The 27,844-nt window shown below is 58.4% G+C and overlaps 2 protein-coding genes across 2 annotated transcripts in view; one reads left to right on the forward strand and one right to left on the reverse strand.

The window, feature by feature from the left end:
* The first annotated feature begins 2,082 nt into the window (after positions 1–2,082).
* On the forward strand, positions 2,083–7,240 carry CHPF (chondroitin polymerizing factor). Its single transcript, XM_066322914.1, has 4 exons — positions 2,083–2,431; positions 3,598–4,162; positions 4,348–4,530; positions 4,958–7,240. The coding sequence occupies exons 1-4, from the start codon at positions 2,127–2,129 to the stop codon at positions 6,218–6,220; spliced, it is 2,316 nt and encodes a 771-aa protein (XP_066179011.1). The 5' UTR covers positions 2,083–2,126; the 3' UTR covers positions 6,221–7,240.
* Positions 7,241–12,179: 4,939 nt separating this feature from the next.
* The window catches only part of ASIC4 (acid sensing ion channel subunit family member 4), a 29,030-nt gene continuing 13,365 nt past the window's right edge, over positions 12,180–27,844 (reverse strand). The window contains exons 2-10 of the mRNA XM_066322919.1: positions 17,212–17,356; positions 16,917–17,044; positions 16,667–16,826; positions 16,214–16,270; positions 15,965–16,118; positions 15,475–15,566; positions 15,088–15,167; positions 14,684–14,788; positions 12,180–14,404 (exon numbers count right to left, since the gene is read on the reverse strand). Of these exons, the coding sequence (XP_066179016.1) occupies positions 14,285–14,404; positions 14,684–14,788; positions 15,088–15,167; positions 15,475–15,566; positions 15,965–16,118; positions 16,214–16,270; positions 16,667–16,826; positions 16,917–17,044; positions 17,212–17,356 (1,041 nt within the window). The 3' untranslated portion in view covers positions 12,180–14,284. The remainder of the gene's footprint in view (positions 14,405–14,683; positions 14,789–15,087; positions 15,168–15,474; positions 15,567–15,964; positions 16,119–16,213; positions 16,271–16,666; positions 16,827–16,916; positions 17,045–17,211; positions 17,357–27,844) is intronic.

Genomic DNA, 27,844 nt, shown 5'->3' on the forward strand with positions numbered 1-27,844 from the left:
TCCCCCGTGAGCAGATGGGAGATACAGCCTGGCAAGCAGGTGGGGGGACACAGGGGTCTGCAGAGACAGAGCTCTCTGGAGCTGGCACCTCCTGACTGTAGTGCCTAGGGACCCTCGGGAAATCCTAGCACACAGAAGAAGACTCTTGGCAGCAGGTGCCATTTCCCCTGGCAGCCCCTTTCCAGCCCCATGCCAACACTGGGGAGACAAAGGCGAGAGCTGCAGCTGGCGGGGGGCTGAGAAGGGGCTGCTGGAGGAACGGCACTGCTGCCTTCCTGCTGCTTCCCTACAGAATCTTCCAAGGCCACCAGGCATGGGGGCCCTGGGCTCAGCCACTGCCAGGCAAGCCCTGGGGAGCTGTGTGCTCTGCCCTCAGCTTCCCATGCAAGTTTCCTGAGCTCAGGGTCTGAAAACTTCATTACTTTCTCTGATCTACACCTGTGTCTGAATATAAGTTCAGATCAACAGGGTCATTTCAGAATGAAACTTCTCATCACTCACATAGAATGATCTGGGTTTGTATAAGGTGGCTAAAGTTAAATATTCCAACCCATAAAGGAAATCAAATACATTTATTTCTAATGCATTTTTCTATGTACAGGGAACAGGCTACTTTGGTTTTTTATCATCATGGCTGGTTTTTGACCTCTGTGCATAGAAGATCTCTGTTCCTTTCTTAGCTCTGCACCTTTTTTTCCTTCTGGTATTTCCTCATCCCATCGCATTCTCTCTGATTTTGTTTTTTATATGTTCTTCATTAAACTGCCATCCACGTGACTGTTTTTGCCTATTGCTTGTCTTGGTCTATTCAAGAGTAAAAAGGCCTATGAAAAGCAGCCGGGCTTGGATGATGATCTAGTATCTCAGGGGGGTGGGATGCTGCCAACTGCTTTCCGATGAAAATAGACTGCTTTGTTTTAGAAAATGAAAGGGATCCTAGGGCTGAGTGGGCCCCCATGTGCCCTCAGTGCCCTGTGGCTGCTGGTGCTCCCCAGGGCAAGCGGGCTGCGTTCCACGGAGAGGATGGAATGCACTCTCCGCCCAGAGTAAATCCAGAGGCACTTGAGAGTCCCAACGGCTGCAAGGCTGTGGAAGTGAAGCCATGGGCTGGGAATGGGCGGAAACGCCAAGTCCGCCTTCTTGTCCTTATTCAGCAATGCCTGGCACTGAGCGGCCATGTAGGGCTGCTTGCCTTGCAGCTTCTAACTTGGATCATTCCTGTGCTGGAAGTTCCGTTTGTGCTGCAAACTCTGCCCTAATACGCTCCCTCCAGCTTTGTCTGCCCCGGGGGCTCTTTCTGGCAGCCGGTGCGATGGTGGGTCTATGACAGCTGTCTAAGACAGCTCGAAGTCGGATGGTGACCCGACCCCAGCTGGAGGACCTCCCTTTGCTCCTGTTTGAAACACATAAGGGTCCCTGCTGCTGGGATCTCCTGATGTCTTCCTGCCCTCCTCCTGCCCCGGGATGGTTTGCTTCTGTGCATCCAAAGGTCTTCCAGCCGCAGTTTGCTCTCCTGGTACACCCGCTCCCCAGGCACCCGGCGTGTCCAGCTGCCGCCTGCAGCCCGCAGCCCACACTGTGCTGCTCTGACCTCATATACTCAGACCCCACTCTTCCCCCCGACCACACCGAAGGGGCGACCCCGGGGAGAGGTTTGGAGAACGCAGCGGTCCACCGTGACTTCACCAGCGCCGTGGTTTGGGCTGTCCCGGGGAGGTGACACACGGCCCCGCGGAGGTCCCCGTGTCCCGGGCACAAAAGGCCGGGGAAATGCGCCTTAAAGCTTTCTCAGGTGCCGGCCCCCGGAGGATGCGCTTTTCTCCCTGTGAGCCGGCAGCCGGGGCCTGAGGCGCTGCCCTGCCGGCCCGCAGCGCCGGGAGCTCCGTAGTGCGGGGCAGCCCCACCGCGCCGCTCCCGCCCGGCCGCTGCCCCGCGGTCTCCCGGCAACCTGACCCCGCCCCCACGCCTGCCCCGCCCCGATTGGCCGCCCCGCCCCGTGACGCGTCGGTCGCAGCGCGGGCCATTGGCCGGGGCGGGTGACGTGTGCAGGGCGGGGCCCGCGGGTGACACGTCGGACGGCGGCGCCGCCAGCGGCAGCCGGTCCCGGTCTCGGTCCCGTTCCGGCCATGCGGCTCTCGCTGGTGTTGTCGGTGCTGCGGCCCGCCGGGCCCGTCGCCATCGGCGTCTCGCTGGGCTTCACCCTCAGCCTGCTCAGCGTCACTTGGGTGGAAGAGCCCTGCGGGCCGCCGCCGCGCCCCGCCACCCGCCCGCACTCCGACGGCGGCCCCGCGCCGCCCCCCGGCTCCGCCAACGGCAACGCGGCGCGCAGGCCCAACGCTGTGCCCGCCGCTCTGGGCGCTGACAACTGGGAGCCCCGCGTTGTGCCCTACCGCTCACCCAGCCCCGGCAGGGCCGCCAAGAAGGCCGTCAGGTGCGGGGGGGCCGGGTCGGGCTGGGGGACTCGGGCCGCCGCTCACCGGGGTTTATCTGGGGGTATCTGCGGGCGAGCTTCAGGTACCTGCCTTGCCGGGGCTGGAGGGCTTTAAAGGGGGAGTTTTACAGAAGGCTCAACAGTATACTTTGCCCTCTTTTCAGCCACCTAGGGCTGCAGACGGGTTTTTTCTCACTGAGAGTGCCTTTCCCACCTGCTTCTTCCCCTGTGCCCGACTTCACCTTGCCCCCAGCGAAGAGCCTCCTGCCCATGCTGCTGCCCGCTGTGCGCAGGTTGCCTGCTGCAGCACTTGCTGCCGGGCACCCTGCGACGGTCTCCTCCTGTCTGATTAGGGACCCCTCCCGTGGTGGCACGTCCCCACCTAGTGCTGCCAACGCCAGCCTGCTCCAGAGTCGGCTGCAGCTCCATCCCAGCGTCCCCTGGCTGACAGGGAACAGGCAGTGAAAGGGCCTCCTTGTCCTGGCGAGGTGGTGGGTGGATGAAGGGGGCTGAATGGGGCCACTGTGTACCAGGCGGCAGTTGGGGGATATGATAGGGGGGTCGCTTCCTGCTACTACACCAGACTAGGAGAATTAAACCTGAAAGTCATTGTGAGTGCAACAGCTGGGGGTCGTGGTCGGGAGGGGGACACAACCAGCCTCTTTGCTGGCTTCAGCAACCTGTGTGGGGCCTGGCTTCCCAGGGAGGGAGGCATGGGCTCTCCTGCCTGCCTGCTTTAGAGTAGTATGACTGGCAGGGGTGGCAGGAAGGTGGTTCCCAGTTCTGGCTGGGGCTAGCCTCCTGGTTGGGGTGTCTGGTGGGTCATGTCCCTGCCAGAGCTGGGTTGTGCAGCCCTGTTTCCTCCTTTTAGCTGTGCTCAGCCTTTTGAGAGCATCTGTTTTGAGCTGGACTGGCCAGCTTATGGGAAGATAGGGTCCCCTTTGGTGTCAAGTTGATGGGGGACCTCAGCAAAGTGCTCTGCAGTGCCTCTGACACAGGTGTACTGGCAGCTGGTGACACTGGGGTGGTATTTTGTGTGCGTGGCTGAAGCCTGGGAGCAGTTCCTGCAGAGGAACTGAGGTTGGTGCCATTGGTTACAACAGAGAGGGTGCAGGCTGGGGTGGGTTGCAGTGCCCTAGGAGCCATACATTGTCTTCTTCTTGCAGGACCCGGTACATTAGCACAGAGCTGGGGATGCGGCAGCGGCTCTTTGTGGGTGTGCTGACCTCCAAGAGCACGCTGAACACACTGGGGGTGGCTGTCAACCGCACGCTGGCCCACCGCCTGGAGCGTCTGGTGTACTTCACAGGCACACGGGGCCGCAAGGTGCCCCACGGCATGACCGTGGTGACGCACAGTGATGAGCGGCCCATCTGGAACATGTACCAGACCATCAGGTACCTTCTGGACCACTACATGAATGATTTCGACTGGTTCTTCCTGGTGCAGGATGATACCTACACGGAGGCGCACCGCATCAGCCACCTGGTCGCCCACCTCAGCATTGACACCCACCTCTACCTGGGTCGTCCTGAGGAGTTCATCGGTGGGGACACTGAGGGACGTTATTGCTATGGCGGGTTTGGCTACTTGCTGTCTCGCAGCCTCCTCCTGCTCCTGCAGCAGCACCTGGAGAGCTGCCGCAATGACATCCTCAGTGCCCGGCCTGATGAGTGGCTGGGCCGCTGCATCATTGACTACACAGGTGTCAGCTGTGCTGAGGAACATGAGGTAGGTCCTGCAGCAGAGATGGCTGGATCCTGGCCCAGTGTTTTCCCTCTTCCTTGTGGGCTGTCTCAGCCCTGGGAGGACTAGCTGTTGCACCCTGACATCCTTTGAGCTTGCTATACTGGCATCTGGTGGTGTGGGCATACAGGTTGGGGCTGGCTGTGACCTATCTCTCCTGGCTGACACAGGGTCTGCATTACCACTATTTTGAGCTGGGGAAGAACGCAGACCCTGAACGGGAGACTGACCTTCGTTTCCAGAGTGCCTTCACTGTCCACCCTGTGCTGGACCCCCTCCAGATGTACCGGTTGCACAAGTACTTTGCACAGGTGGAGCTTGAGAGAACTTATCAGGAGATCCAGCAGCTCCAGGTGAAATCTGGCTTGGCTGGGAGGGTCTTGGTTCTGTTTGTCATCCCTGTGGGCTTTCTGGTTTCTCTGTGGGTTTCTCACCTGATCCTGTTGTTGGAGAGAATCAGTTGAGCTCATGTGGCTAAAGAGGCAGTGGTGCTGTCTGTAAAGCAGCTTTGGACCTAGGTGGGTCCTGGAGATGCAGTGGTGGTTCAGGGTAATGAAGCCAGAAGGGTGCAGAGGTCTTGTCACAAAGGCTGGATAGGGTGGGAGAGAAAACCTGAGGTGCTGGACAGGAGTTTGGTTGAGGGCAGAGTTGTTCTGGCACTGCTTTTTGAGCCGACTCTGGCTAATCTCTGAGTATCAGAAACCAGCTTGAGTGCTGCCAGAGCTAGAAGACCTGCTTGTGCCTCCCTTGGCTCTTACTCCTCCATCTCTTGTCTTGCAGATGGAGATCCAGAACGCCAGCAGCCTGTCTGCAGACGGGGACCACGTCGCCACATGGCCCATTGGCATTCCGCCTCCATTCCAGCCCAAAACTCGCTTTGAGGTGCTGCGCTGGGACTACTTCACAGAGGAGCAGGTCTATGCCTGTGTGGATGGCTCCCCCAAGTGTGAGCTGCATGGTGCGGATCTGGCGGACGTGGCCGATGTGGTGGCCACCGCCATGGAGGAGCTGAACCGCAAGTACCAGCCAGTGCTCCATGTCCGCAAGCAGCAGCTGGTGAACGGTTACCGGCGCTTCGACCCCACACGTGGCATGGAGTACACGCTGGACCTTCAGGTGGAGGTGGTCACCCAGAAGGGGCACAGCCGCTCCATCACTAAGCGAGTGCACCTGGTGCGGCCCCTCAGCGAGGTGGAGATTATCCCCATGCCCTATGTGACAGAGGCCAGTCGCATCAATGTCATCCTGCCACTGACAGCCCATGACCGGGACTACGCTGCCCGCTTTCTGGAGGCTTATGCTGCAGCTGCTTTTGAGAGCAGTGAGAATGCAGTGCTCACCTTTCTGTTCATCTATGACCCCTTTGAGGCGCAGCAGGTCACCCAAAATGACATCTTTGCCTCTGTGAAGTCCCAGATCACTGAGTATGAGCGCAAGTATGCAGAGGTAAAGATCCCCTGGATCAGTGTTAAGACAGATGCACCCTCCCAAATCAAGGTCATGGACATTATCTCCAAGAAGCATCCTGTGGACACACTTTTCTTTGTGGCTGGCGTGGGGACAGAGGTCACTATTGACTTCCTTAACCGCTGCCGTATGAACACCATAAACAACTGGCAGGTTTTCTTCCCCATCCACTTCCAGGGCTACAACCCAGCCATTGCTTACCACAACCAGATGCCACCCACCACGCTGGACCTGCTGAGGGACATGGGGCGCTTTGACCGTGACGTCTTCCATGAAGCCTGCTTCTACAATGCTGACTACATGGCAGCACGCACCCGCATGGCGGGGGACGTGCAGGAGAACGAGGACATCCTGGAGACCCTGGACATCTATGACATGTTCATCAAATACTCCAACCTCCATGTCTTCCGGGCTGTAGAGCCTGCCCTGCTGCAGCGCTACCGGCACCAGGCCTGCAACCCCAGGCTCAGCGAGGACATCTACCACCGCTGTGTGCAGAGCAGCCTGGAGGGCATAGGCTCTCGCTCCCAGTTGGCCATGGTCCTTTTTGAGCAGGAGCAGGGGAACAGCACCTGAACCCTGGATGATGGAGGGGCTGGCCCTGTCATGTTATGCCTGCCCGCCCACTCCACTTCTTCTTTTGCCCAAATCTGTCTTCCTTCTGCAGTGGCTGCAGAGATTGCTGGTGTCCAAGCTCGTGACTTGTCCCACTGGGGCTCCCCAGGCCGGGGTCTGCCAGGTCAGGGTGCCTGGGTCTTTCTCAAGCAGCCATGGCTGTGCAGACCCCGGGCAAGATGAGGTCAGAGTCACTGAGCTGCAACCTGGAACGCCTGGCTCCTCATCCAGAGCTGCTGGCTGCTGGCCCCATCCCTCTGTCCTGGCCCTGCTGCTGAGCACTGGGGAGACAGGCTGCCCTGTCTCTTGGTGTCCCCCCTTAACTGGGGGAATGTAGAGCCCAAAGTGCCCCTTCTGCAGGGCTGTGATTGCCACAGGGCCTGGAGTGATCCCTTGTAGTTCTCCCGGTGTCCTGGGACAGGACTGTGCCCCTTGCTCCTTTGGAACGTTGGCCTGGTTGTACAGGGAGGAACATGTCCCTGTGCCTGCCACAAGCTTGGACAGTGGAATGGGGCACGTCCCATCCCAAAAGAGCAATGAGGATATTGGGTTTGGGGTTTTGCCACTTGGCAATGAGCTGGAGTGCTCCTGGCTGGTTGGGATGTGAGGAACTTGGGCCTCTGGGGCCAGCGGTTGTCGGGGGTGCCAGAGGGGATCCTGCTGATTTCACGTACCGTGAGCTGCTCCCCATGGGAACCATGACCCAGGCCGCTTTGGCCTTCGCAGTATTGATGGGACGTCGGAGGTCACAGCCTCAGACGAGAGCCTCCTGACAGAGGTGGGATCCCTCCCCACTGTGGGGCTGCCCTCAGAGTCAAGGGAATATTGTGCCTGACACTGATGGGCATGGCAGAGGGTTTGGCTGTGCATCTCCTAAGGAGAAAGCGACTGAGGAGCCACTCTCTGCTCCTGGTTTGTATTTAATAGGGGGGAAAGGAGGGGGGATGGGGTGCATTTACACTAATAAAATGGAGAGATGTACTGGTGGGTCTGGCTGATTCTCTCACGAGGCAACTATGGGTGTTCTGCGGGGGGTCTTTGTGGTGGTAGGTGCTGGTTGCTTGTGTAAGTTCTGTCTGCAGCTGGCTGGACAGGTTCCATACAGATATATTTCTTTCCCCAAGCACCTGCAACATCCGTTACTTGAGCAGGGAGATGCCTCCTGCTTCTTAAGGAGGCTGTGGGAGCCCATTGCCTTATGGACAGGCTGGCAAATGTTGTGTGACGCAGACACTTCAAAATACCTGCTTTAACTGCTGTGGCTTGCAGCAGGAGTCCTGCGCTTCCTCTGATGCTCACGGTCTCTGGGACTGTCCTGCTGTAGCTACCTGCTGCCATCACTGGTGGTGTGGCAGGATGCTGAGCCCCCTCACGTGGGAAGTCTCGTGCAACTTGTTGACTCCCTGTCTTTCCAGTTGCTGTAAATTTGTGGTCCCACTGTCCAGTCCTCCTCAGCCCAGTCTGTGGGTGGAAAAGCACCAGTAAAGGGTTGGTGCAGCTGTGTGTCCTCCCACATCTGCTGTCTCTGTAGAAGCCTGTATGTGAGTAAGGGAGGATTCCTGACCCATATCAGAGCAGAGGCTGGCTGCTCAAGTGAGGTGAACTCTGCTCTCTAGGATCTCTGATCAGCTCTGAAGGAAACTCCCAGGCCACAAATGGAATCTGAGCACTGTGTTGGATCACTGGTACCAGATCTGCTCTCTTTACATTGCTCTCATTCTTTTTTGGGCTATTTGACATTTCAGGGTTTTTCAGCACTTGTGTTTTCCAGTTCTTAGGTGGGTAGAGCACTGTGGTCCTGTTCTGGACTGTTTCATCACCTACAGCTCCTTATTTGCATTATAAGGTGTGGGGACTGTGTCCCCTGCCTGTGCTGCCTGCTCCAGGCATGATTTTCATGACCCCATGTGGCCACCAGCCCTTTACTCATCATGTTTTACTGCTTCATGAAACACATGTATTAAAGAGACACCCCCAAGAAAATTAACTGAACCTACTCTCTATTACTTATCAAGGCTGCTAGTGCTCAGCAAAACTCATGGAGAGACCCTGGGCTGTGTGGTATGCCTTTTCCAAGGATACCTCATTCATCTCTTCCTGCTCCAGTCTGTATCCATGGTGTAGGAGTGTATATGTTTAAATATAATGTTATTATATTTCAGACAGTAACTGTTAGCTTGTTCTGAGTATTTCTAGTTTTGATCTTCCCTGAGCATATCCTTAATTCCCTTCAAGTGGAAATCTGGGGCAGAGGGAGCGAGGCACATGCAGGTGTGTTACAGATACATTTATCCTCTGAAAAGCAGGCCAAGTAGTAGGATGTGATTAGGCATTAGAAGAGTATCCAAATGGTAATAAAGCAGCTTCAAATCAAGTTGGCTGTGAAAAGAAACCCAGAATTGTCATTTAATTATCATGAGACTGTCTAGATAAAAGTTGCTCTTGCCTCACTGCTGTTTGCCCAGACGAGTTAAAGGTATTTGCATACTTAACGCTCTGCACTATCAATACCAGCAGAGGCTTCCCACTCTGACACATGTATGAGCAAATGACAGTGCTTGTGGCACTCTCAGCACAGTTACTGCTCCCTTTTCAAGGAAGCTGGCAGGGTTCGAAGCTATTTTAGTGTTTGCCAGGCTATTTGCAGCATCAAAACATGATGAAACCCCAAAGAAGGATGTGCAAAACTTTGGGAAGGGGGTTGGTGACGTGAGCAAGGTGAGTGCTAGCTGTGAAGTGAGTGCCATCTATGCTCACTGGGATGTGGCAGAGACCTGTGACAATATGGACATGGGCACAGATGCACTCTGCCCCTCTCCTGCCCTCATAGGGCTGGTAGGTGCAGCCAAGGTGCCAGACCAGGACAGTGACACCTTTAAAGGGGGCAGGAGGAGAAGCCCTGGGTGCTGATGTGGGCGGCTGAGAAAACAGAGACATTCTGTGATCCCTCTTCAGGCTTGACCGGCACTTTCATACAATGTGTGGATTTCTGCACTGACGCAGTTGCGGAGGCAGGGCAGTGAAAGGTCAATTTTACAAATGAGGGAGGAGAAAACTTGTCTCCTGTGCGGTAGGCTTCTGCTTCCCTTGCGGAAATTTTCTAAGTGTTACTGGCTCACCACAGCAATCAAGAGAAACAGAGCAACTTCCTCTTGGAAAGTTTTTCAGAAGAGAGAGTGAAGGGGTGGTTCAGAGCACTCTAAAGCACAAGAAGGAATTTCTGAATACACTGGGCCTGGGTGGGCATCTGCCTTCCCTCCTGCCTCTTCTCTCATTTCTGCACTGTGTAAAGAAAGAGACTCAAACTGGGGAAAACTCAAACTACTGCTGTTCTCCCCGCCATGGTTTGTTTTCCTGTGTATGCAAACACAATAGTGAGCCTGTGAGCAGGGAAGGCAAAACCTACTTCTCTAGCCCTGCTTGGGTCACTTCAGGCTGTGTTATGCTCCGTGGCAAAGCTACTTCAGCCCCAGCAGTATTAATCAGTTTGATGGCTGACCTTTGGGAGGATATGGGAATTAGGGCTGGAGGGCAAAGGGAAATGCAATGCCTTTCTTCCCTGTGCGTTCTTTGGAAAGGGGCCAGTGGTGCCTGTCCTGCAGGAGCAGTTCTACCAACCACAGGCCAGGACCTAACTCCAGTAAATATTTCCTCCTGTCTCTAAATGAAGGCAGAAGAAGCTGGTTGCTTGAGGAGGAGCGGACAGGGAGGTGCCAAGCTGGGCATGCATCCAATGCCTTGGATGTCCAACATACTGCTTAGCCCCTCTGGAGGGTGTGAGGGGCTTTAGTTAGGGTTTTTCTGGCTGAGTTCAGGGAAATTAGAGCATTTCAATGAAGAAGGAAAGCTGTAGGTGCAGGCAGAGCTGCTGTCAGTGTGTGCCTGCCTGCAGAGGTTTCCTTCCATGGGGTGCCAGCATACCTGGCTATGCCCAGGGATGTCCCCTCTGGGGCCACACCACTCCGGCATTGGCAGAATGCAAGACCCTGAAGCTCTGGCACTGGGGGAGGAGGCAGGCAGCTTCTTTGGACTTTTATTTTAATTGCCTCCTTGGTTTTTCCAGCCTCCTTGCCCACTGTCAGGGGCTGAGTGCTGAAAGGTGGATGCTGTGTGTTCCTTGCCTGGCCTGACTGATTGGCACCACCACTACATTTTTCCAGCAAGGGGGTCATGGACAAATGATTAAATAGCAGAGCAGTAAGCTTGGCATTTGCACATCATACAGAAATGCTGAGAGTCACTCCTTTCTCCAGGTGTTGCCTGTCACCATCAGCATCTCCAGGCAGGAGATGCTTGGGGAGGAGGTGACAGCAGTGAGACCATGTCCCATTGCATTTTGGGGCTTACTTCCAAACCCTCTGCTCCAGAGCTGGATGTTTGTTTTTTTTTTCTTTGAAGTGCAGCTTTTCTATGAGAACAGCTGTAATTACTGCTTGTGGCAGTGGAGACATGTGGAAAATGCCCAGAGGAGATGTTTGCCCCATAGATGGAAGAGATCCTTGCTGCCTGCTCCATCCTGGTGCCTACCCCCTACTGCCATTCCTGCTGCGTCTTCTGGGGTTGTCACCTCTACAGTGACAGAAGCTGTTGCCAGCACAGCCAATCCTGCTGTGATCAGATACTTGGCATTTGTCCAGAGCACTATGCTCATTAAAATTAAGGGCCTGTTTCACTGTAGTGGATCCCCTTCTAATTATGCCCCAGCTATTTCATGTGGTTCATTACAGGTGTTTCAAGCAGCGCTGTTCTGGGTGAGCCCCAGGTGGCAGCATCTCCTCTGGGGAGGACCAAGCCCCTGGTGGCCCTTGAACAGGCACAGCATGGAAAGGGGGCATGCAGGAACCACAACAGTGGGATTTGTGGTTAACCCTGGGGTGCTAAACCGGGGTTGTCCCACTGGCCCTCCTCAGCCCAGTGCCATTTGCACTGGGACATGAGGCACATCACAGGCAGGAGGTGGTGCTGGGTTCACATCACCTGCCTGTCCTGTTTGGAGAGATGGGAGACCCTACAGGAGCTATCACTTCTAGGTAGCACCTGGAAGTCATCAAAATAAAGAATAGAGGTGCTGAGAGCAACAGAGAAAAATATATGTCAGGTCTTCATTAGATCATCACTACAGGGCTCCTAGGAAGGGTCCTGGGGCCACTTTGTTGGCATAGAAGCTGGGATGGGCCATGCACAAAGCTCTGCCATTCTTCACTCCTGTGCATGGTGCTGGAGGAGCTGGAGGACATCGTGAGGGAGGACCTCCTGGGCTCACCACACAGTCCTGCTCTCCTTGCTCAGCTTCTTTACATGTCTGCACTGTAGAGCAGGAGACACCATGAGCTCCCAGTTACCACCTTGGTGTGGGTGAAATGATGGGGCATCCTGGAGGAGCAGATGGGTCAGAATCTGGTGGCAAGGACAGTCTCATCCCAAAGGGATCTAGTCTTCTTACTTGATGATAACAAGTAGTGGAGGATGTAGCTATTTCCCTGCTTTTCCCTTTAGCACCCAAGCTCAGTCCTCTTCTCACAGGGCATGGTGTGAGCTGTGAGATGTGGCCCTGTGTCCCAACTGTGCCCAGTTAACTCAGACTTTTTCAGCCCTCATTCGTTTAGAGGGAAACCTGTGGTGTCTGGTGCTGGCAGCCTTCACCAAGTGGTCAGCTTCTGTTTCCTAGTGTGTCCCCTTTGTGCTGCAGGGTAGCCAGGGCAGATGGAGAAAGTTCTGGAGAAGGCAGGAGCTGGAGGAGCACCTCTGCCAGCAGGGTCCCCCTTCCCCTGCACCCACCCTCTGTTTCAGTTTCACCCTGCACCCCTTGTACATGAGTGCAGGGCTGTAAAGTGTTCCCTGGGTCCCACCACCACCTCTCCTTTAGGGTAGTGTCTCACCCATCACCCATCTCTGCCCCATCAGCCCTTACAGGCATCTCTGGACCTACTTGTGCCTCTTTATTAGGGAGCATTTGTACATTTATAAAACAGTGACACACATCTCTCACGTTCACCAGCACAAGGGCGGTTCGTGCTGGCTGTCCCACCATGGTGCCCATGCCCACCCCGCTCAGGCAGGGCCTGCTGCTCCAGCTGGCAGGCAGGGGACACATCCTGTGCCCCTTCCTTGCTGCAGGAGACCTTGGTGTAAGGCTGGCTGGCATGGCCGTGGCACGTTCCTGGGATAATGTGGCACCCTCTGGGGCCCCTCCTGCTTGCAGGTTGGTGTATGGGAACCCCAAGGGGAGCCAGCACGGCTTCTTCGTAAGGAGGCTGTGGGAGCCCATTGCCTTATGGACAGGCTGGCAGATGTTGTGCCAAGCAGACACTTGGAAATACCTGCTCCCTGGGGAGCACCAGTGTGGCTGGCCTGCTGGGAGGCTCACTGTGTATCCCCCCATGCAGGGGAACATGGAACACCACGCAACTGGGTGCTTGCACCCATAGGGAACATGCTTACACGTGGGTGCATACTTTGGGGGAGCTGTTGGACCATGCATACCCAGAGCCAAGGCTGCTGGTGCCCTGGTCCCTGCCCTGTGCCTCCCATGTGTGAGGCCTTGAGGGGTGCAAGGATGATGGCTCCTCCTGCATCTATGGCTTTGGGCACAGCACAGCATGGCCATGTTTCATCTGTGGGCACCAGATGGATGGGGACCAAACTAGCAGGGCCAGAGGCTGCCTGGCTCAACCCCAGCCCTCCCCAGAGGTCCCAAATTCCTGCCCTGGGGTCCCCCTCTGCCAAGTGTGTGTTGAGGGGCGCTTTGCCAGCTCGCCCCCCCTCCTGAGATATTTTGGGGCAGTTTGCCCTGCGCTGGTGTCTGCTGCTACAGTGGAGGGGGTGGAGGCAATGTACAACAGGACAGGGGGAGTGCTGCGGGTCCTGCCTTGCGTCCTGCCGTGGGTCCCGCCATCTCAGGGCAGGCAGGAGGACTGTGGGCACCAGTTTTGGCCAAGGCTCCGGCCAGCGGGTTGGACTGTGGCTGTCTGGGCAGTGCTGGGTACGGAGCACCCTCCTAACCGTGTACAGTCTGGGGGAGGCACAGTGGGTGCTCAGCACCTGGGGCTGGGAGCATGGCGAGGGGAGCGTGCATGGTGTAAAAAAGAGCAGCAACAGGCAGGGGAGTGACGGCAGGACCCACCATGCTGCTTGGGCTGTGCCGGGCAGCTATGCCAAGGGCTGGGCCACTCTGGGCAATACCTGGGCAAGGAGAGGATGGGTTCATAACAGATTGCGGCAGGAGACAGGGGAGGCAGTAGGTTTGCAGTGCTGAAATGACTGGGGATTATTTGGGGCCAACACTGGAGTGGCGGGAAGGGGGAGTCACAGTGCAGGGGTCTGGCTGGCAACAGTGATGTAGGGGCTGCAGCCCTAAGAGACTGCATGAGGTTGGGCAAGGGTGGGCAGATGTTTAGGGCCATGTCACAGTGGTGGTGGTGGTGCCAGGGGTCAGGGTGGTGCCATGCAGGTATGGCTGCAGTTGGGGTGTCCCTGGGCTGGCCACGGGGGCCATGCTGCTCAGAGGGGTGCCCTGCAATGCTGCCCTGCCCTGCAGCAAGAAGGGGGAAAGCTGGTTCCCGGGCAGAGGGAAGCTGTTCCAGGCAGGTCTCTCTCCTGGGGAAAACCATGCAGGGCAGAGACCACCACCCAGGAGGAGTCAGCAGGGGAGGGCCTGGAGGGGCTCATAGGAATCTTAGCTTACCCCCTTCATGCTCTGCAGCACCAGGGCCTCTCTGGGCCGCACCTACTGCTCCTCCAAACCTCCCTGGCACGCCCATCCCCCTCCACGCTGTGTGCTTGAAACTGGGCTGAGCCCACGTGCTAGGGGCAAGCAGAGGGGACAGGCAAAAGGGCCGGGGGGCTGCTCCAGTGCTGGTGCTGAGGCAGCTCCAGTGGCATCACTGGGGGCGAACGGTGTGGCTGGTCCTGGCAGTGGGGTGGGAGAGGCAGGGGCCCGTGCCCACCACACCCAGTGCCGCGGTTCCTCTCCATGAGAACACTGGGGAGGGGGGTGACGGGGCTGCCCCCCAGTCCCAGTCTTGCCTAGCAGGCGAAGTCCTCGAAGACTCCCTGATGAGGGTAGTGGTGGCGGTGGTGGTGGTTTGGCAGGATGCCCGCATTGTAGGCTCCCTCCACGTGCCGACCGAGTGTCTCACAGGGGCTCTGTGGGGATGGCAGTCAATAGGGTGGGCACAGACTTCATGCACTCTGCCACCTCCCTAGCCCTCCCACCCATCACAGCCTGTCCACAGGACCTCCCTGGAGGACACCCAGCTCCCTGCCTCCCTGGGAGTCCCCTGGATCTGCAGCTTGAAGGCAACAAATGGAGAGCCACACAGACCCTCGATCTTGGGATGATATCCTTTCCCCCTGGGGTGGGGTCAGACACATGTCCAGGCCCTGTCCTTGTAGCCTCCAGGCAGCCCAGCCCTGCATGGGTACCTGGTCCTTCATCTCCTCCAATCCCAGTGTGGCGATGCTGCCTGAGGGCTTCTTCAGAGGTGGCTTGGAGCGGCGCAGGACCCGGCTCACCTTATCTCGGATCACCTGGGTGCAGATGGGGGGTCAGACCCACACCCTCTGTATGGACACCCCCGTCTACACGGAACTGCTGCCTGCTTCCCTTCTCACCCAGGGACAGTGGGACAGTACCTTGGCCACCACCCTCCCTGTACTCAGGGGACCGAGGAATGCTGGGGGACCCATTCTCCTCGCACTGCCTTCCTCTGCATGTTCTCTAATCTGGGGGCTGTAATAGCCCTCTGGGGTGGCCACACATTTTATGCCCTCCCCAGGAAGCCTGTCTTCACCCACTGCTGAGATACATCCCTGAAGGCTAAGCACACCTCATAAATGTAGTCCAGGATCTCCAAGATGGTGAGGATGCTGGCACCGATGAACAGACCCATCTGCCCCCCGATGTCGCCTGGGGAGGAGGAAGGGAAGATGGTCACCAGGTGTTTCTGTGCAGCCCACTGGAAGCCTGGAGTGGGCCAGTGGGGCAGCGAGCAGTGCCAGGGTGGAGGACAGAGAAGTCATGGGGCAGGGTCAGCAGGATGGAAAGAGTGGGGGACATGCAGGATAGGGGACAGTCAGCAGCATTCCACCCTTCAGCCAACCCGTGGCTGGCTGTCATTCTCTATGATCCCTCCTCCACCCGACCCCCCATCTTCCCAGAGCTGGGACCCAGAGCTCCACGCCTTAGGGCCCCACAGGAAGGCAAGGGGAGTCACCGAGAAGCCCAGCAAGGTCATAGGCTTTCTTCTGCTCGATGGCTTCATAGTTGAGCGCCTCAAAGAAGATGTCCAGCACCAGGAAGTTCTCCCTGTGGGGAGACCACTGAGCTCAGCAAAGGGGGCTGGTCATCAACCCTCCTGGACCATTTCCCACAGCCCTCCTGTGTCCCCCAGCCCTCCAGTTTCCAAAGTTGTCCCAGGTGCTCCCACGGCCTCTTGAATTATTCAGGCTGGTGCAGTGGGGACATGGATGGGGCATGTCCCAGGCCAGGAGAGACAGTGGGGTGGGCAGGTGCTGGCAGGAGAGCTGGGAAGATTGGACAAGTTGGGAAGAAGCTCTAGTGAAAACACCCCTGCACAGAGGATACTGCAGAGACCAAGTAAGCCAGGACCCTCTCTCTGCATGCTGCCAGGAGTGGAGTGGAAGTTTCCCAGGTCCCCAGCCCCCTGCCCACCCCCGTGGAATACCCCAGTGCTGGCAACTCACCGAATGTAGGTCTCATTCTTGTTGTACTTGCGGGCGAGGTAGCGCGCTGAGCCCTTATTGGGGATGCGGACCATGGAGATCTCCTTGCCATAGCGCGTCAGGTTGCACGGTGTGGGGCAGCTGCAGCGCTCCTGGCTGTCCTCCACTGCTGCATCTGGGGGCAAACACCCATTGGCACAGCCACAATCTCCAGCCCACTCCCTGGGGCACTTGGCCAGCCCCTAGATGCCCACTCACTGCTGCACCTACCCAGCGTGTGGTCAGCACACTCGATGTACACATTAGGGGAGCAGATGGACTCATTGCCTGTGGAGAAGCAGATGGTTGGGAGGAGAGGAGTCTGGCCAGATTCTGCCCCTCACTCTTGACTCAGTCCCTTGGAGGTAGTGGGACAGGGTGCAGAGGGAACGGGGATGAGTGACCCTTGGGTGCAGGTTGGTTGCGGCAGATGTGGCCCAGGTATAAGGCAAACAGCGAAGGGGCTGACCTGTGGTGTAAGGAGAGTAGGACAGGGGCTGACCCAGCATGTAGAGAGGATGGGATGGTCCCTGGGTGGAACGGGGGTGGAGCCAGGGGAATCCCTGGATGCAGAGTGTTGAGGCAGAGGTGATCTTTGGGTGCAGACTGCCGGGAGTTGGGGCAACCCCAGCAGGACTGTTGGAGCAGTGGGGCACCCCTCACACCATCACGCACACCCCTCACCTGGCATATGGACCATACGGCAGTGGCAGCTCTGCACCACGGCCTCCTTCTCACACTGGAGGCGGCAGGCAGCGATGCTGTAGGTGTCGTAGCCGGGCAGCAGCTGCTCCCCCTGCATGCTGGCCCGGCAGTTCCCCCACGGCTGTGGCAGGTAGGTGAGCTGTTGGGGTGAGAAGGGCATTGCTGCAGGGCTGTGCTGGGCTGAGTGCCCACAGGCACCTCCCTGGGGCTGTGAGGCATCCTGCCTTACCCGCTGCTCCTGGCAGGACACAAAGGTCTGGAAGCCAGGCGAGACACCAAAGCCCAGCTGATGGATATAGGGTGGCTCGTCCTGGCTGTGGATCTGGACCCGGATGCCAGCTTCAAATGATGTTTCATCTGAGGGAGGAGGAAAGAGGAGCTGCATGCCTGCACCAACCCAGCACCTGCACCCCTCTGATGCCTTGCTTTATCTATAGTCCCCTCACAGGGTGCTCTGCTTGCCCAGCAACTCTGCATCCTACCACCCTTCACCTATGCCCTGCCTGAGCCATAGCCCCACTTACTGGTCTCTCTCCAGATGGGCAGGTACTCTTCCTGCTGAATGTCCAGCATGATCTCCAGCCCGTTGCCCATGCCACCTTGGCGGGTCACACGTGGATTCCTCCGATCCCCATTGAAGGTGTAGCACTTACCATAGCGTGTGTAGACCTGAGGATGGAGAGAGCAGCGGTGAGGGAGCAGGCAGGGATCTGTTTGAATATTCTGCAAGCAGGATGAGGTCCAGAAACTCCTCTCCAGTCCCATGGAGGTGATGGAAGGTACAGTCTTGCAGGACCTTTGGAAAGGCTTATCTCAGCCTGACTCCCCACTCTGCCTCCCCTCCACTCCTGCTGGTGTGCGAGTGAAGCATCATTCCCAATACCTATGGGGCAGCCCAGCTGTCCTGCACCTTCCGTGCAGGGAACTCACGGGAGTGAAGTGCTGGGGGCCACAGCGCTCTCCCTGAAAGCGACACTCCACCAGCATGTCCTCAATCTGGTGGCCCAGGCGGTGAAAGAAGCTCTGCATGGTGCGCTCGGAGCGGCGGGGTGGCAAGAAGCGCGAGTAGTTGGCCAGACGTGTCAGCCAGGCACGCTGGTCCTCCCCCAGCACGGCCAGCATCTCGGGCACCAGCGAGTGGTTCTCCCGGGCCAGCCCCAGCCACTCTCCCACCGAGTAGAGATCGGGCTTGGTGAGGTGCAGGAAGCGTGCCCGGTTGGGGTTGCAGAGGGTGACAGCCGGGAAGCGGAGCTGGGGTGCCCAGGCGAGGCGGGCGCGGGTGTGCACGGGGCGGGAGAGCAGGTGGTGCAGGCGGTCGGCGGTGCCGGTGGCAAGCAGCCCGGCGGAGGCCAGGAACGCCAGGCTCCAGAGCAGGCGGCGCAGGCGGGATTGTGGCCGGGTACACATGTAGTGCAGCCCAGGGATCCGGGTGGCTCGCAGGATGCCAACAACGAGCTGGGGCGCGCTGCTGTCCTGGGGTGGTGTCAGAACTTCCCCGTCCTGGCAGCAGGCAAGGGGCAGCGGCATGGCTGCATTCAGAGTGGCTCCTCTGGAAAGTGGGCTGCAGGCTGCCCCTGAGGCTGCGCAGGGTCCCTGGTCCCCTCCAGGGATCTCTCCCTCCTGGGAGGCTTTTGCTCTGCACCTTCCTGGTGACGAACACGGCAGACGCCTTTCTGAGCTGCTTTGGTGATGGGTGAGGGGAGGGAGAGGAGGGGGTTGCTACAAACACGCCTTTCCCCAACCTGTATTCGGGAATGGAAAATTCCTTCTCGAGCTGGGTTGGGACAGGGGTGTGTGCTGTCTTACCCCAGGCAAGCTGAACTGGCAGCGCCCAGTGTCCCGGCATAGTGGGCATCTGTGTCTGGATAGTGATGACCTGTCTCAGGCACACTGTGTGAACCGTGTGCCTAGGAATGTTGCACCTCATCTCTTCCTCCTTGTCCCTTGCCATGCATTTCACGGCAATCACCATAAAACACTGCCTGGACCTCTAGAGTCCCTAACTGTGTGCGCTCTGCAGCTGGAGACTCTGCCCCACAGAGGCAGGACGGTGACATGACCGGGGGGCCATCCCCGACTGCCAGTGCTGCTTGGGACCTTGTCTACCTTGGTATGTATCCCCGTCCCTGGAGCTGAGGACCTCAGTGCATCTGGGCCAGGTGGGGTGGGAGAGGCAAGACGGTGGGTCAGGAGGAGTGGAACCATGGGGTGGGAGGCTGCATGGGAACCCAGCTGCGCCTGGCGGGCGCTTTGAAGTGACGGCAAGGCTGTGATCAGAGCACAGCAGTGGCGGGGGGTGGGGGGGGGTGTCTGTACCCGGCTGTCAGCGTGGCTGGCAGCGCCCCGACAGCCTGTCAGCTGCCTTCAAAGCTCAGCACTGCACTCTCAGCCTCTCATCTCCTGCTGCTGCTGCTTCCAGGCACCCACCTTCAGCACTCACCCAGTGTGGGCTGGCATGGCGAGGGGGTTGGCCCTCATGCTCCACAGCCCCAGGACAAGTCAGGGCTACTGGGCCCTGTAAAGAGCAGCGTCCTCGAGCTCCATTCCATCAGGGCAGGAAAATGCCAGTGATGGCAGGAGGGATTGGAACCAAGGGAGTTCCTGATCACCTCAGGTGACTCCCCAGCATCATCCCTGCCGCAGGCCTCGATGCCTGAGCAACACGTAGCTATAGCCACGACGAGGACACGGCCGGGATCCCATCTGGCAGCCTGGTTACAGGTGCAGGAGAACTTCAGGCGGGTCAGAAACAGGACAGGGACCGAGGGGGGCGAGCGGAGGCAGCGGGCCGCGCACCCCGTCCCTCGCAGGCCCTGCCCGCGGCGCCGGGCGCTTGGCGGGCGCCGCCCGGCAGGGGGCGCCAGGGCCCCGCGCTCGGCGGCCCCGCGCCCGGCCCGGCCAGGCCCGGCCCTTCAGCCCCGGGACAGCCCCGGAGCCGGGGCGGGCGGCCGCTGAGCTCTCCGCCTCCTGCTGCGGCCCCGCCACCCAGTACAGCGCTGTCACCTGGCATTCCCGCCGCGGGCAGCCCGCTCCCTACAGCCTCGGGACCCTGTGGGTCACCCCACCATACCCGCCCTGAGCTGTGCCCTCCGGCCGCTGTATCCCCACAGGACACGGATAGCACCGCCAAGGACACGGCTCAGCCCCTCTCTGTGGGGCGGCTGGAGCTGGCTCGGCTTCTTTCTGAGATCTGTCGCGGCTGTGAGCGCCGGCGGCTGCCAGCCTGATACCATCAGCCCCGGCACACCAGGGCAGCTTCTATATTAGTTTTCTTTAAACGGAGGATAAGCTCCCCAGGCTGGAGAAAATGTCATTTCTGTGAACGCTTCCATCTCGTGTCAGTTCAGACATCTCCGGGCGGCATGGCAATCACCCTGAAGCGGGGTGAGGAACGGGATGTGGAGGCTGGGGCACGTGGGGACAGAGCTTGGGGACAGGGGCCAGTGTTGGGCAGAAAAGGAGGAGAAGGTCCAGCTGTGGTGGTGGCCGTGTTCCAGGCAGGTAGGCACTGCTGTGGGGAGAGCATGGGGAGCAGGGGTGCCCATGGCATCCAGCTGAGTTACTCACTTGTCGGCTACTGGGGTACTGAGGCCAGCTGTGAAATCACACTGGCGAGAGCACAGCACAATGCTGAAGGGCTTTGCCTTTCCAGCATGACAAATCCAATTAGGTAACAGGGAGCACACCAGGAGGAGCAGGAGGAGGACGAGGAGGAGGAGGAGCAGGAGGAGGAGGATGAGGAGAAGGAGGAAGAAGAAAAGCAGAGGAGAGGCTGCCTGCACCATGAACATGATTTTCTCCCCGCAGCTGACCCAGAAAAATACCTTGCAGGACTGCAGCACACATGTCCAGCCAAGGATAGCAACTGGGGCATGGGCCCTTGGGCACCTGGCTCTGCCTGCTGGGCACCCACGAGTGTTGCAGTCTTAGGGCCAGAGAGGCAGCATTCCTGTGTTACGTGCTGGTCTCCTTGCTCAGCCAGTGCACGCCGGCATTCCCACACTGTGCTCACATGCAGGGAAGACCCCATTAGGGAGGTAATTTCTTGACATGATTCTCATTTTCCTCTCTCTCCCATGGAGACACCCTGACCTTGACAGAAATAGCTGCCTGTGCCTCGGCAGGCAGATCCCAGTCAGATATTGCTGGGGACCCTGGCATCTTCTTCTGCACCCAACACAGGTCTGGAGACCCCCAAATGCCCTCCATGTTACCGAGACTTGCCTCCCTGCCCCCCTGCTGTGGGGAGCCTTCTGGGAGCAAGATGCTGACCCCCAGCATCCTCATCCTGGCTCACGCCAGCCCACCTGTGAGCACTGGAGGCGTGAGGACCAACACGACACATTCCCAGTCCCCCATCCCCAGTGCTGCCAGCCCTTTGTGCCAGCCTCGGGCTGATCCCAGCTCATGCAGGTATTTCCACAGCTTACATGGCTCCCCACGGTATTTAGCCTCTGGAAGACGACGTTAAACATTGCAGGCAGTGACAAATCCTGATTGCTCTGAGGAGACAAGAGGCCACACTAAGCTTCCAGCCAAATGTTTTCATGCGAGGGGAATGAGCTACAACATGTGTGGTGCCAGCAGGTCCTGCTGCTGCATGCCTGGGCCACCCAGCCCTGTTCCCACATCCCCACTGGGACAGCCAATTCTGTTCCCACATACCTGCTGGGACATCCAACCCTGCTCTCACATTCCCACTGGGACATGCAGCTGACAGGCAGGCCCTGGGCATGGGCACACCACACAGAAGCGATCACCCTAGCACAGAAGCACCCCTGAGAACAGTCATCATTGGGGCATAATGGGGATGGGGACAGGAATGGGAGGACACCAGAGTGCTGCCCACCTGGACTTGGTGGGGATGCCAGCCCAGTGGTAACCTTGAGGGTTATCTCCAGGTACCCAAGCCCAGAGAGGAAATTAGCAAGGTCAAGACTGTGGCGTAAAGGAAAGCAGCCTCCAAAACTGGAAATGCTGTTTCCTGAGTGAGTGCAGGCAGCTGCAGCACAGGGATGTTCCTGTACAGGAGACATGGCACAGGAGCTGGGGCCAAACTGGGATGACGCTGGTAGAGCTGGGGCAATGGCACACCCACGCACCCTGCTTCCTGCTCTGCTCCTGCCCCCTACTGTGATCTTCCTCCTCTGCTCCTGCCCCCTACTAATCCCAGATCCCAGCTCTGCTGGAGCCCCATACCAGAGTCCCCCCCCCCGCCCCGCAAGGCAGCCCCCCCATCCCCAGCAGTCCACTCCCCCCACACAGGACAGCCAGCCCCGCCTGGGTGCCCCGGGAGGGAAGCTGTAGCGCTGACGCCAGCATTACAACTGCCCGGGATATGAGATCCGCTTGGATTCAGCAATTTCAACTCATTTCAAGCCCGATTCTGCAGCAATTTTCTGAGCCAGTGGGATGTTTTTGCCACTGCAAACGTCCCTTCTCATGCATGGTCGCACCATTTCCTTTCCCCGCTCTCAGGAGGATTTGGGGAACGGTGCCAGTTTGGCTCGACCCCAGCTCTGGCAGTAGCACAACCATCTCCCACACTAGCAGCTCCTCAGTGAGGCCCCCTGCACCACACAGACCTGCTGGGATACCTCCTGCAGGACATAGCCCTGCATATGGGGGCTGGGGCTGCTGCCTCCATAGGGCACCAGGCTCTGCATCCTCAGCCCAAACAGAGCAGGGCACCTTTGGCACAGTACACACAAGTGATGGTTTAGGCTTCTTGTTTCCCCCATCCTGTGAAGGGCTAAGCTCTGGAATATCTCCTGCAGCTCCCTGATCTGCCTCCAAAGGAAGAGTGAAAACAGTGTGGGGCAAGGGGGCCAGAGGCTGCTGCAGGCATATCCCAGAGAGGCCAGGACCTCTCCTTCCACTGCAGCTGTGCCTCTCTCTGTGCTACAGGACAACCCTTGCCAGCTGAGTCCCCTTGGCTAGGCCTGAGCCAGCAGAGGAGATGTGGGCGTGTGGGGCTGGCAGAGCCCCTTTCATGCCAAGCAGGCTCGCTGCTGGAATACCAATTGCTCAGCTGTGCTGCAGGCTGTGCTGCTGGCCAGGCGGAGCAATGGGAGACACCCAAGCCTCAGCACTGGGCAGGGCAAGCAGGTCACAACCAGGCTGCTGCATCAGGGAGAGCATGTAACCCATGTCCCCAGAAGAGGCAGGATCTAGACCAGGACTTCCTGCTCCTGGTGGGTCAGGAGCACAGGGATACAATGCAAGGCAGAGGGATGCACCATGCACATGGGCAAGGACACCCTCCCAGCATATCTGCCCCGGCACTGCCAGTGACTGTTAAAGCAGGGGGACATTGGTGCCATCCAGCTTTCAGGATCAGCGCTGTGACAGCATGCCCAAACTTGTCTGCCAGAGGACTTGTCCCTGCAAACCATTGCCCCAGGAGTCGTGCACTGGCCAAGCCAGAAGCTGGAGAGAGCTGTGCTGCCCATGCACATGGACCCAGGGTGGCTGTGACACGGGGGAGTAGCTGGGGCCCTCAGCTCCTCACATCTTGACTTCATTGCACAGGCACGGTAGCACACTGCACACACATGACAGCCTGTGGTAGCAGAGAAAGTGCCATCACATAGTTGTGCTTTCTACTCCTGCTGCTCCTGGGGGGAATTTGTCCCAGAATCTCACTCATTTCCAACCTAAATTTATTCATGGCCAGTTTTTACCATTTGTTCTCATGCCAGCATTGTCCCTTAGCTTAAATAGCTCTCTTTCCTCCCTTGTGTTTACTCCCTTGATGTATTTATAAACAGCAATCCTATCCCCTCACAGCCTCCAGCCTGCCAGCCTTCACGTGCCAATCGCTTCTGGTTTCCTCTCCCGATTCAGCCTCTGCCTGCCTGCACAGCCTGGCTGCCCGGCACAGCATCAGCTCCAGCTCCTCAGCCCTGGCTGCCCAGCGCTCACACACAGCTCCCCCTCATTCCACAGCAGCCGTGGGGCAGCGTCCCAAGCCGGTCGGGACCACTGCCCCAGCCAGGGCTAACCTGCTTCCTGCAGATCTCCCGGCAGTTTGTGCTTTCATACAGTTTCTTTTCATTTTCAAGCATCCACCAAAAGCGACACCTGGGCAGGTGAAGGAGCCAACACCAAGGGAACTGCAGAAGATGAAGCGCCAGTGGCAAAGGCATGCTGCAGTGCAGGGCAGGGATGCGAGGGGGAGGGCGGGCAGGAGCAGTGAGATGAGAGGGCAGGAGCTGGGGAAGTCCATTTCATCCTGTTGGCAGCCGGAAAACCCCTCTGAGTTGCTAAGCATGCTGCCTACCTACCCTCGTCTCTCCCTTTGTACGAGTGGGGTGCTGGAGCTGCAGAAGGTTTCTGCCCCATGTTTCTGCCTCCTGCTTCAGGAGGTGCTCAGGGTTTCCACGGGAAAGATTGCACCAAACCTGCCCCCCCAAAAATGCCAGAACGAGTTTGTCGAGCTGCTAACACACTCCTTAGCTTGGGTTTGGACTGTGCTGAGCAGCAATCCTGCCGTCACTCTGTGTACCCTCTGGCACTCTCCAGCCGGCTTCCCACCCTCAGACACCCCCGCGCCGGGCACGCCGCTCCCGGGCACACAGCACAGCACACTACGGATAAGCACTGGGATGGGCTGCGGCTCAGCCTCGCTGCTGCAACCCCAACAAAACACTTACATACACAGAGAGCAATAATGATGGGTTTGGGTAGCGGGCTCCCCTTGGCAGTTGGAGAAGATCCAGCACCATGTGCGGTACTACGCAGGCACAGCTGGCCCGTGCCACTTGTCCTCAGGACCAGAGAAGGATCCCCAGCCCTGTGGTCTCACAGAGATGTACCACTGAGCCCACATATCTTGCAGGCTGGAGGAAGCAGGGAATATCAAGGATACCCGAAAGTGAGGTATGCAATGTCCCCGGGGCTCCTTTGTGGGGCTTAGGCAGCCTCTGTTCTTCGACTGTTGTCACCCCACAGGAACCCCAGTACATCAGTGCCTCTGCATGGTATTGGTTGGGCGCTGGTGGCTTTTGGCTGCAGATCCTGGGAACCCCCAGCCCTATCTTGCTCTTCTTCGCATGCGGAGCCCTGCGGGGATATGTCCCCGCATCCCCCCTTGGCTCCGCGGGCAGCGCATCCCCCGGGGACCGCTTCTCTTTGAAAGCAGCCGTACAGGGAGCTCTGCCGCCCGTCCCCAAAGGGTTAACAAGCAATTTCCTTTGCTGACAGCTCGGAGACCGTTCTCTATCGACTGCGGGAGAATAAGAGGGGAGAAGCAGGGAGATAAAAAGGCAGCAGAGCTGGCACCGCCTGCTTAATCCCAGCGTTTAATCTGCTGGGGCAGCGCAGGCAGCCTTATCTCGCCGTCCTTCTGCTGCTCCATCTCATTACTGCTCCCACGGCTGCCGGGAGATGGGGGAGCTGAGCCGAGGAGCGGGGCCTGGGGCAGGGATGCCGCCTGCCGCCCCGCTCAGCAGCCCCCGCTCCTGGCACCACCGCACGCCTCGCTGCCTGGCCGGAGTGGGGGGATGGCACACGCGGGCGTGGGGACACAGGCTGCACCCCAGCACGAAGCATGCTGGCTCGCGCTAGGCGCTGTCATATGGCCTCAGGGACACACTGCCAGTGTCACACACTCAGTCACACGTTTCCCGATCACTGAGCTCCGGTGGTCCAGCTTGTGCGATGCCCAAGCTCCCATGGGCTTATGAAGGATGCAGGGCTCCATGGGACAGTGCGTGTAGAGCACAGTAGGGTCAGGACAGCAGGCAGGGCAATGCCACGTTGTTCTGCATGTGCCCTTCCTTCCATCCTCACCTATCCAGGTATCCCCCTGCTGAGTCCCAGACCAAGCCTGCTCTTCCCACCAGGCACATTATGGCCATTGTCCCTGGGATACACTGGACCTAAAAGCTCCCGCAGCCTCAGGGCAGGGTTAGGCAGGAGGGGAGGGGGTCCCTTCAGCCGTGGCATTTATCTGTAAATCCCCAGCACCGACACGGTGAAAATGAAGCCTCCGCTCTTGCCGGGTTGTCACGGAGGTTATCCTCCTGCCTATGGATGGGTTTGCACTGATAAGATTTATTGTCACCCTGGCTGAGGTACTAGCACCTCACTGCCTGCTGCTCTTGCAAGGCTGTGCTGCCTATGGGGGTGTTGTGAGGGGCATGAGCAGCACCTCAATGAGCAGCTGCCAGTAGAGTGGGTCCCCAGACAAAAGGACCGCCAGGCATGACCCTCTGCTCCCCACTGCTGGGGCTGATGGGTTCCCTGCCCACCTGTTGCAGGGTGCCTCATGCACTCTGACCATTTCAGCAGGATGCAGGGGAATTCTAGTCCCTGAGCTGGACCATGCTGAGCAGAGCACACATCTGTGCTGCCACAGATTTGCTGACAGTGCTGGCATTGCAGCTCCTGTCACAGCTCGACAGCTTCGCGGCGCTCCTGCATAGTGTGGGGAGACTGGGACTCGTGGGGCTGCTGGGGCAGCCATGTGTGGAGCCAGCACAGGCAAGATGGCCTGGGTGGGGAGCGGGGGGCAGACTGCATCCTGCAGCCTGAACTTAGCACCATGCAGAAGCTGGCAGGGTGGCTATGGGAAGCAGGGCTTCGTGCACCCCCGTGCTCCAGGGTGACACGGGATGAGCGGGGATATCCTCAAAAGGGGAACTTGGCTCCAGAACAGTCTGCCGTGCCGTGATCCCTCATCTGCTCCCTGCTGCCTGCCCCCACGCCACACTTCCCACCATTGATTTCCCTGGGGCCAGCAGGGATTGCCCTGAGCCGCCTGGTGCAACCAGGCAGGGGCGGAACCAGGCTAAATCCCTGAGCAGCGGGAGGGGTAGCTCCCTGTCAGCATCCTCCCCGTCTCCGAAGTCAGCCCGGCACAGCTCTCCCACCACCCTGCCCCATCCAAACTCCCACCTCTTCCCCTTCTCCTCCCCTCCAGCCGCTGACCCCCGACACTGCTGTGGGTTCCGCTCTCTCCGAAAACACAAATTTGACCCCAGCGTGTCAGAACTGAAGGAAACAACATGCAAGCAAACAGCCAGAGCCCTGGATGCACCCTCCTCCCCAAGGCCGGCTCAGGGAACCTGGGGGCCAGGAGGTCAGTCGGGATGACGGTGGAACCCGACAGCACATAGGGAGTCCTAGTGAAGTGGGGTGATCACAGCTCAGTGGGAAAGGGCTCGTTAATAGCTGAGCCCTTTTAGCAGAGATTAGGGAGCTGCACGGCTTTGATCTTTGATTGCCAATTTGCATCTTGAAGGCGCTGGGACCTCGTCCAGCCTCAGCGCAGCCCTTTGTGGTTATCTCGTGGCTAATGGATTTGTTCTTAATGCTGGAGCGTGCAGGCTAAAGGCTGATTAAACCCTCTCTGCGGCGCTAAATCAATGGAACAAACATGATAGGGGCTGGCTTTCCCCAGCCTGGGTGCTCCCGGGCAGAGGGGCTGATCAAGAGAGACCCCACGCTCTGGCACTGACAGGGGGCTCCCTCCTTGGGGCTGCTGGGGAGGGGAAGAGACGCTGGCACCCGCAGGCAGGAACAACCCTGCAGTCCATATCCTTCTATCCCTATATCCCCATTATTTGCTTTCCATGTAGGTGATGGGCTGGGTGTCTCAGGACTCCAAGGCATCTGCTTCTCCTGCGTGTTTGGGCCACATTGCCCTTGCATGTGCTGGTCCTTGGCACCTGCAGGAGCTCCTCAGTTGTCCTCTTCAGCTCCTCCCAGCTCCCAAGGCTTGCTGTGGGAGCAGGGACATGTTCTAGCAGGAATGGGGTAAGGCAACCTGCCCCTGTATCTGGGGACCTCCTTCTCCCCTCCTCATACCGCTTTGCCTCCCTCACAAAGGGGAGCAGCACTGGCAGCTCTCACCTCTCTCTTCAGACCATTTCCCCTTGCCCCTGCTTGGATCCAGTGCCTCATTCCCAGGACTGTATGCTGCTCCTAGCATTCCATGCATCACATGCTGTGAGCAAGTGTATCTGTACACACTTTCCATAATGCCTGAGGTGTCCATTGCATGGCCAGCTTCAGGAAAATATAATTCTCATTGTGTTTGCAGGCAGCATGAAGAGAGGGGTCAATATGCACCCTGCACACTCATGTCCCAGGAACAGCTGGTCCTTCATCCTAACTGTTGCCTGGGCTGTGGGCCTGGAGATGGGAGCTGAG

The sequence above is a fragment of the Sylvia atricapilla genome, chromosome 7, assembly GCF_009819655.1.
Source record: "Sylvia atricapilla isolate bSylAtr1 chromosome 7, bSylAtr1.pri, whole genome shotgun sequence".
Classification (NCBI taxonomy): Eukaryota; Metazoa; Chordata; class Aves; order Passeriformes; family Sylviidae; genus Sylvia; species Sylvia atricapilla.

Coding starts and splice junctions, on each gene's coding strand:
- CHPF (XM_066322914.1), top strand. CDS start 2,127: ATGCGGCTCTCGCTGGTGTTGTCGGTGCTGCGGCCCGCCGGGCCCGTC. Junction 2,432..3,597: donor GCCGCCAAGAAGGCCGTCAG/GTGCGGGGGGGC, acceptor TTCTTCTTGCAG/GACCCGGTACATTAGCACAG. Junction 4,531..4,957: donor AGGAGATCCAGCAGCTCCAG/GTGAAATCTGGC, acceptor CTTGTCTTGCAG/ATGGAGATCCAGAACGCCAG.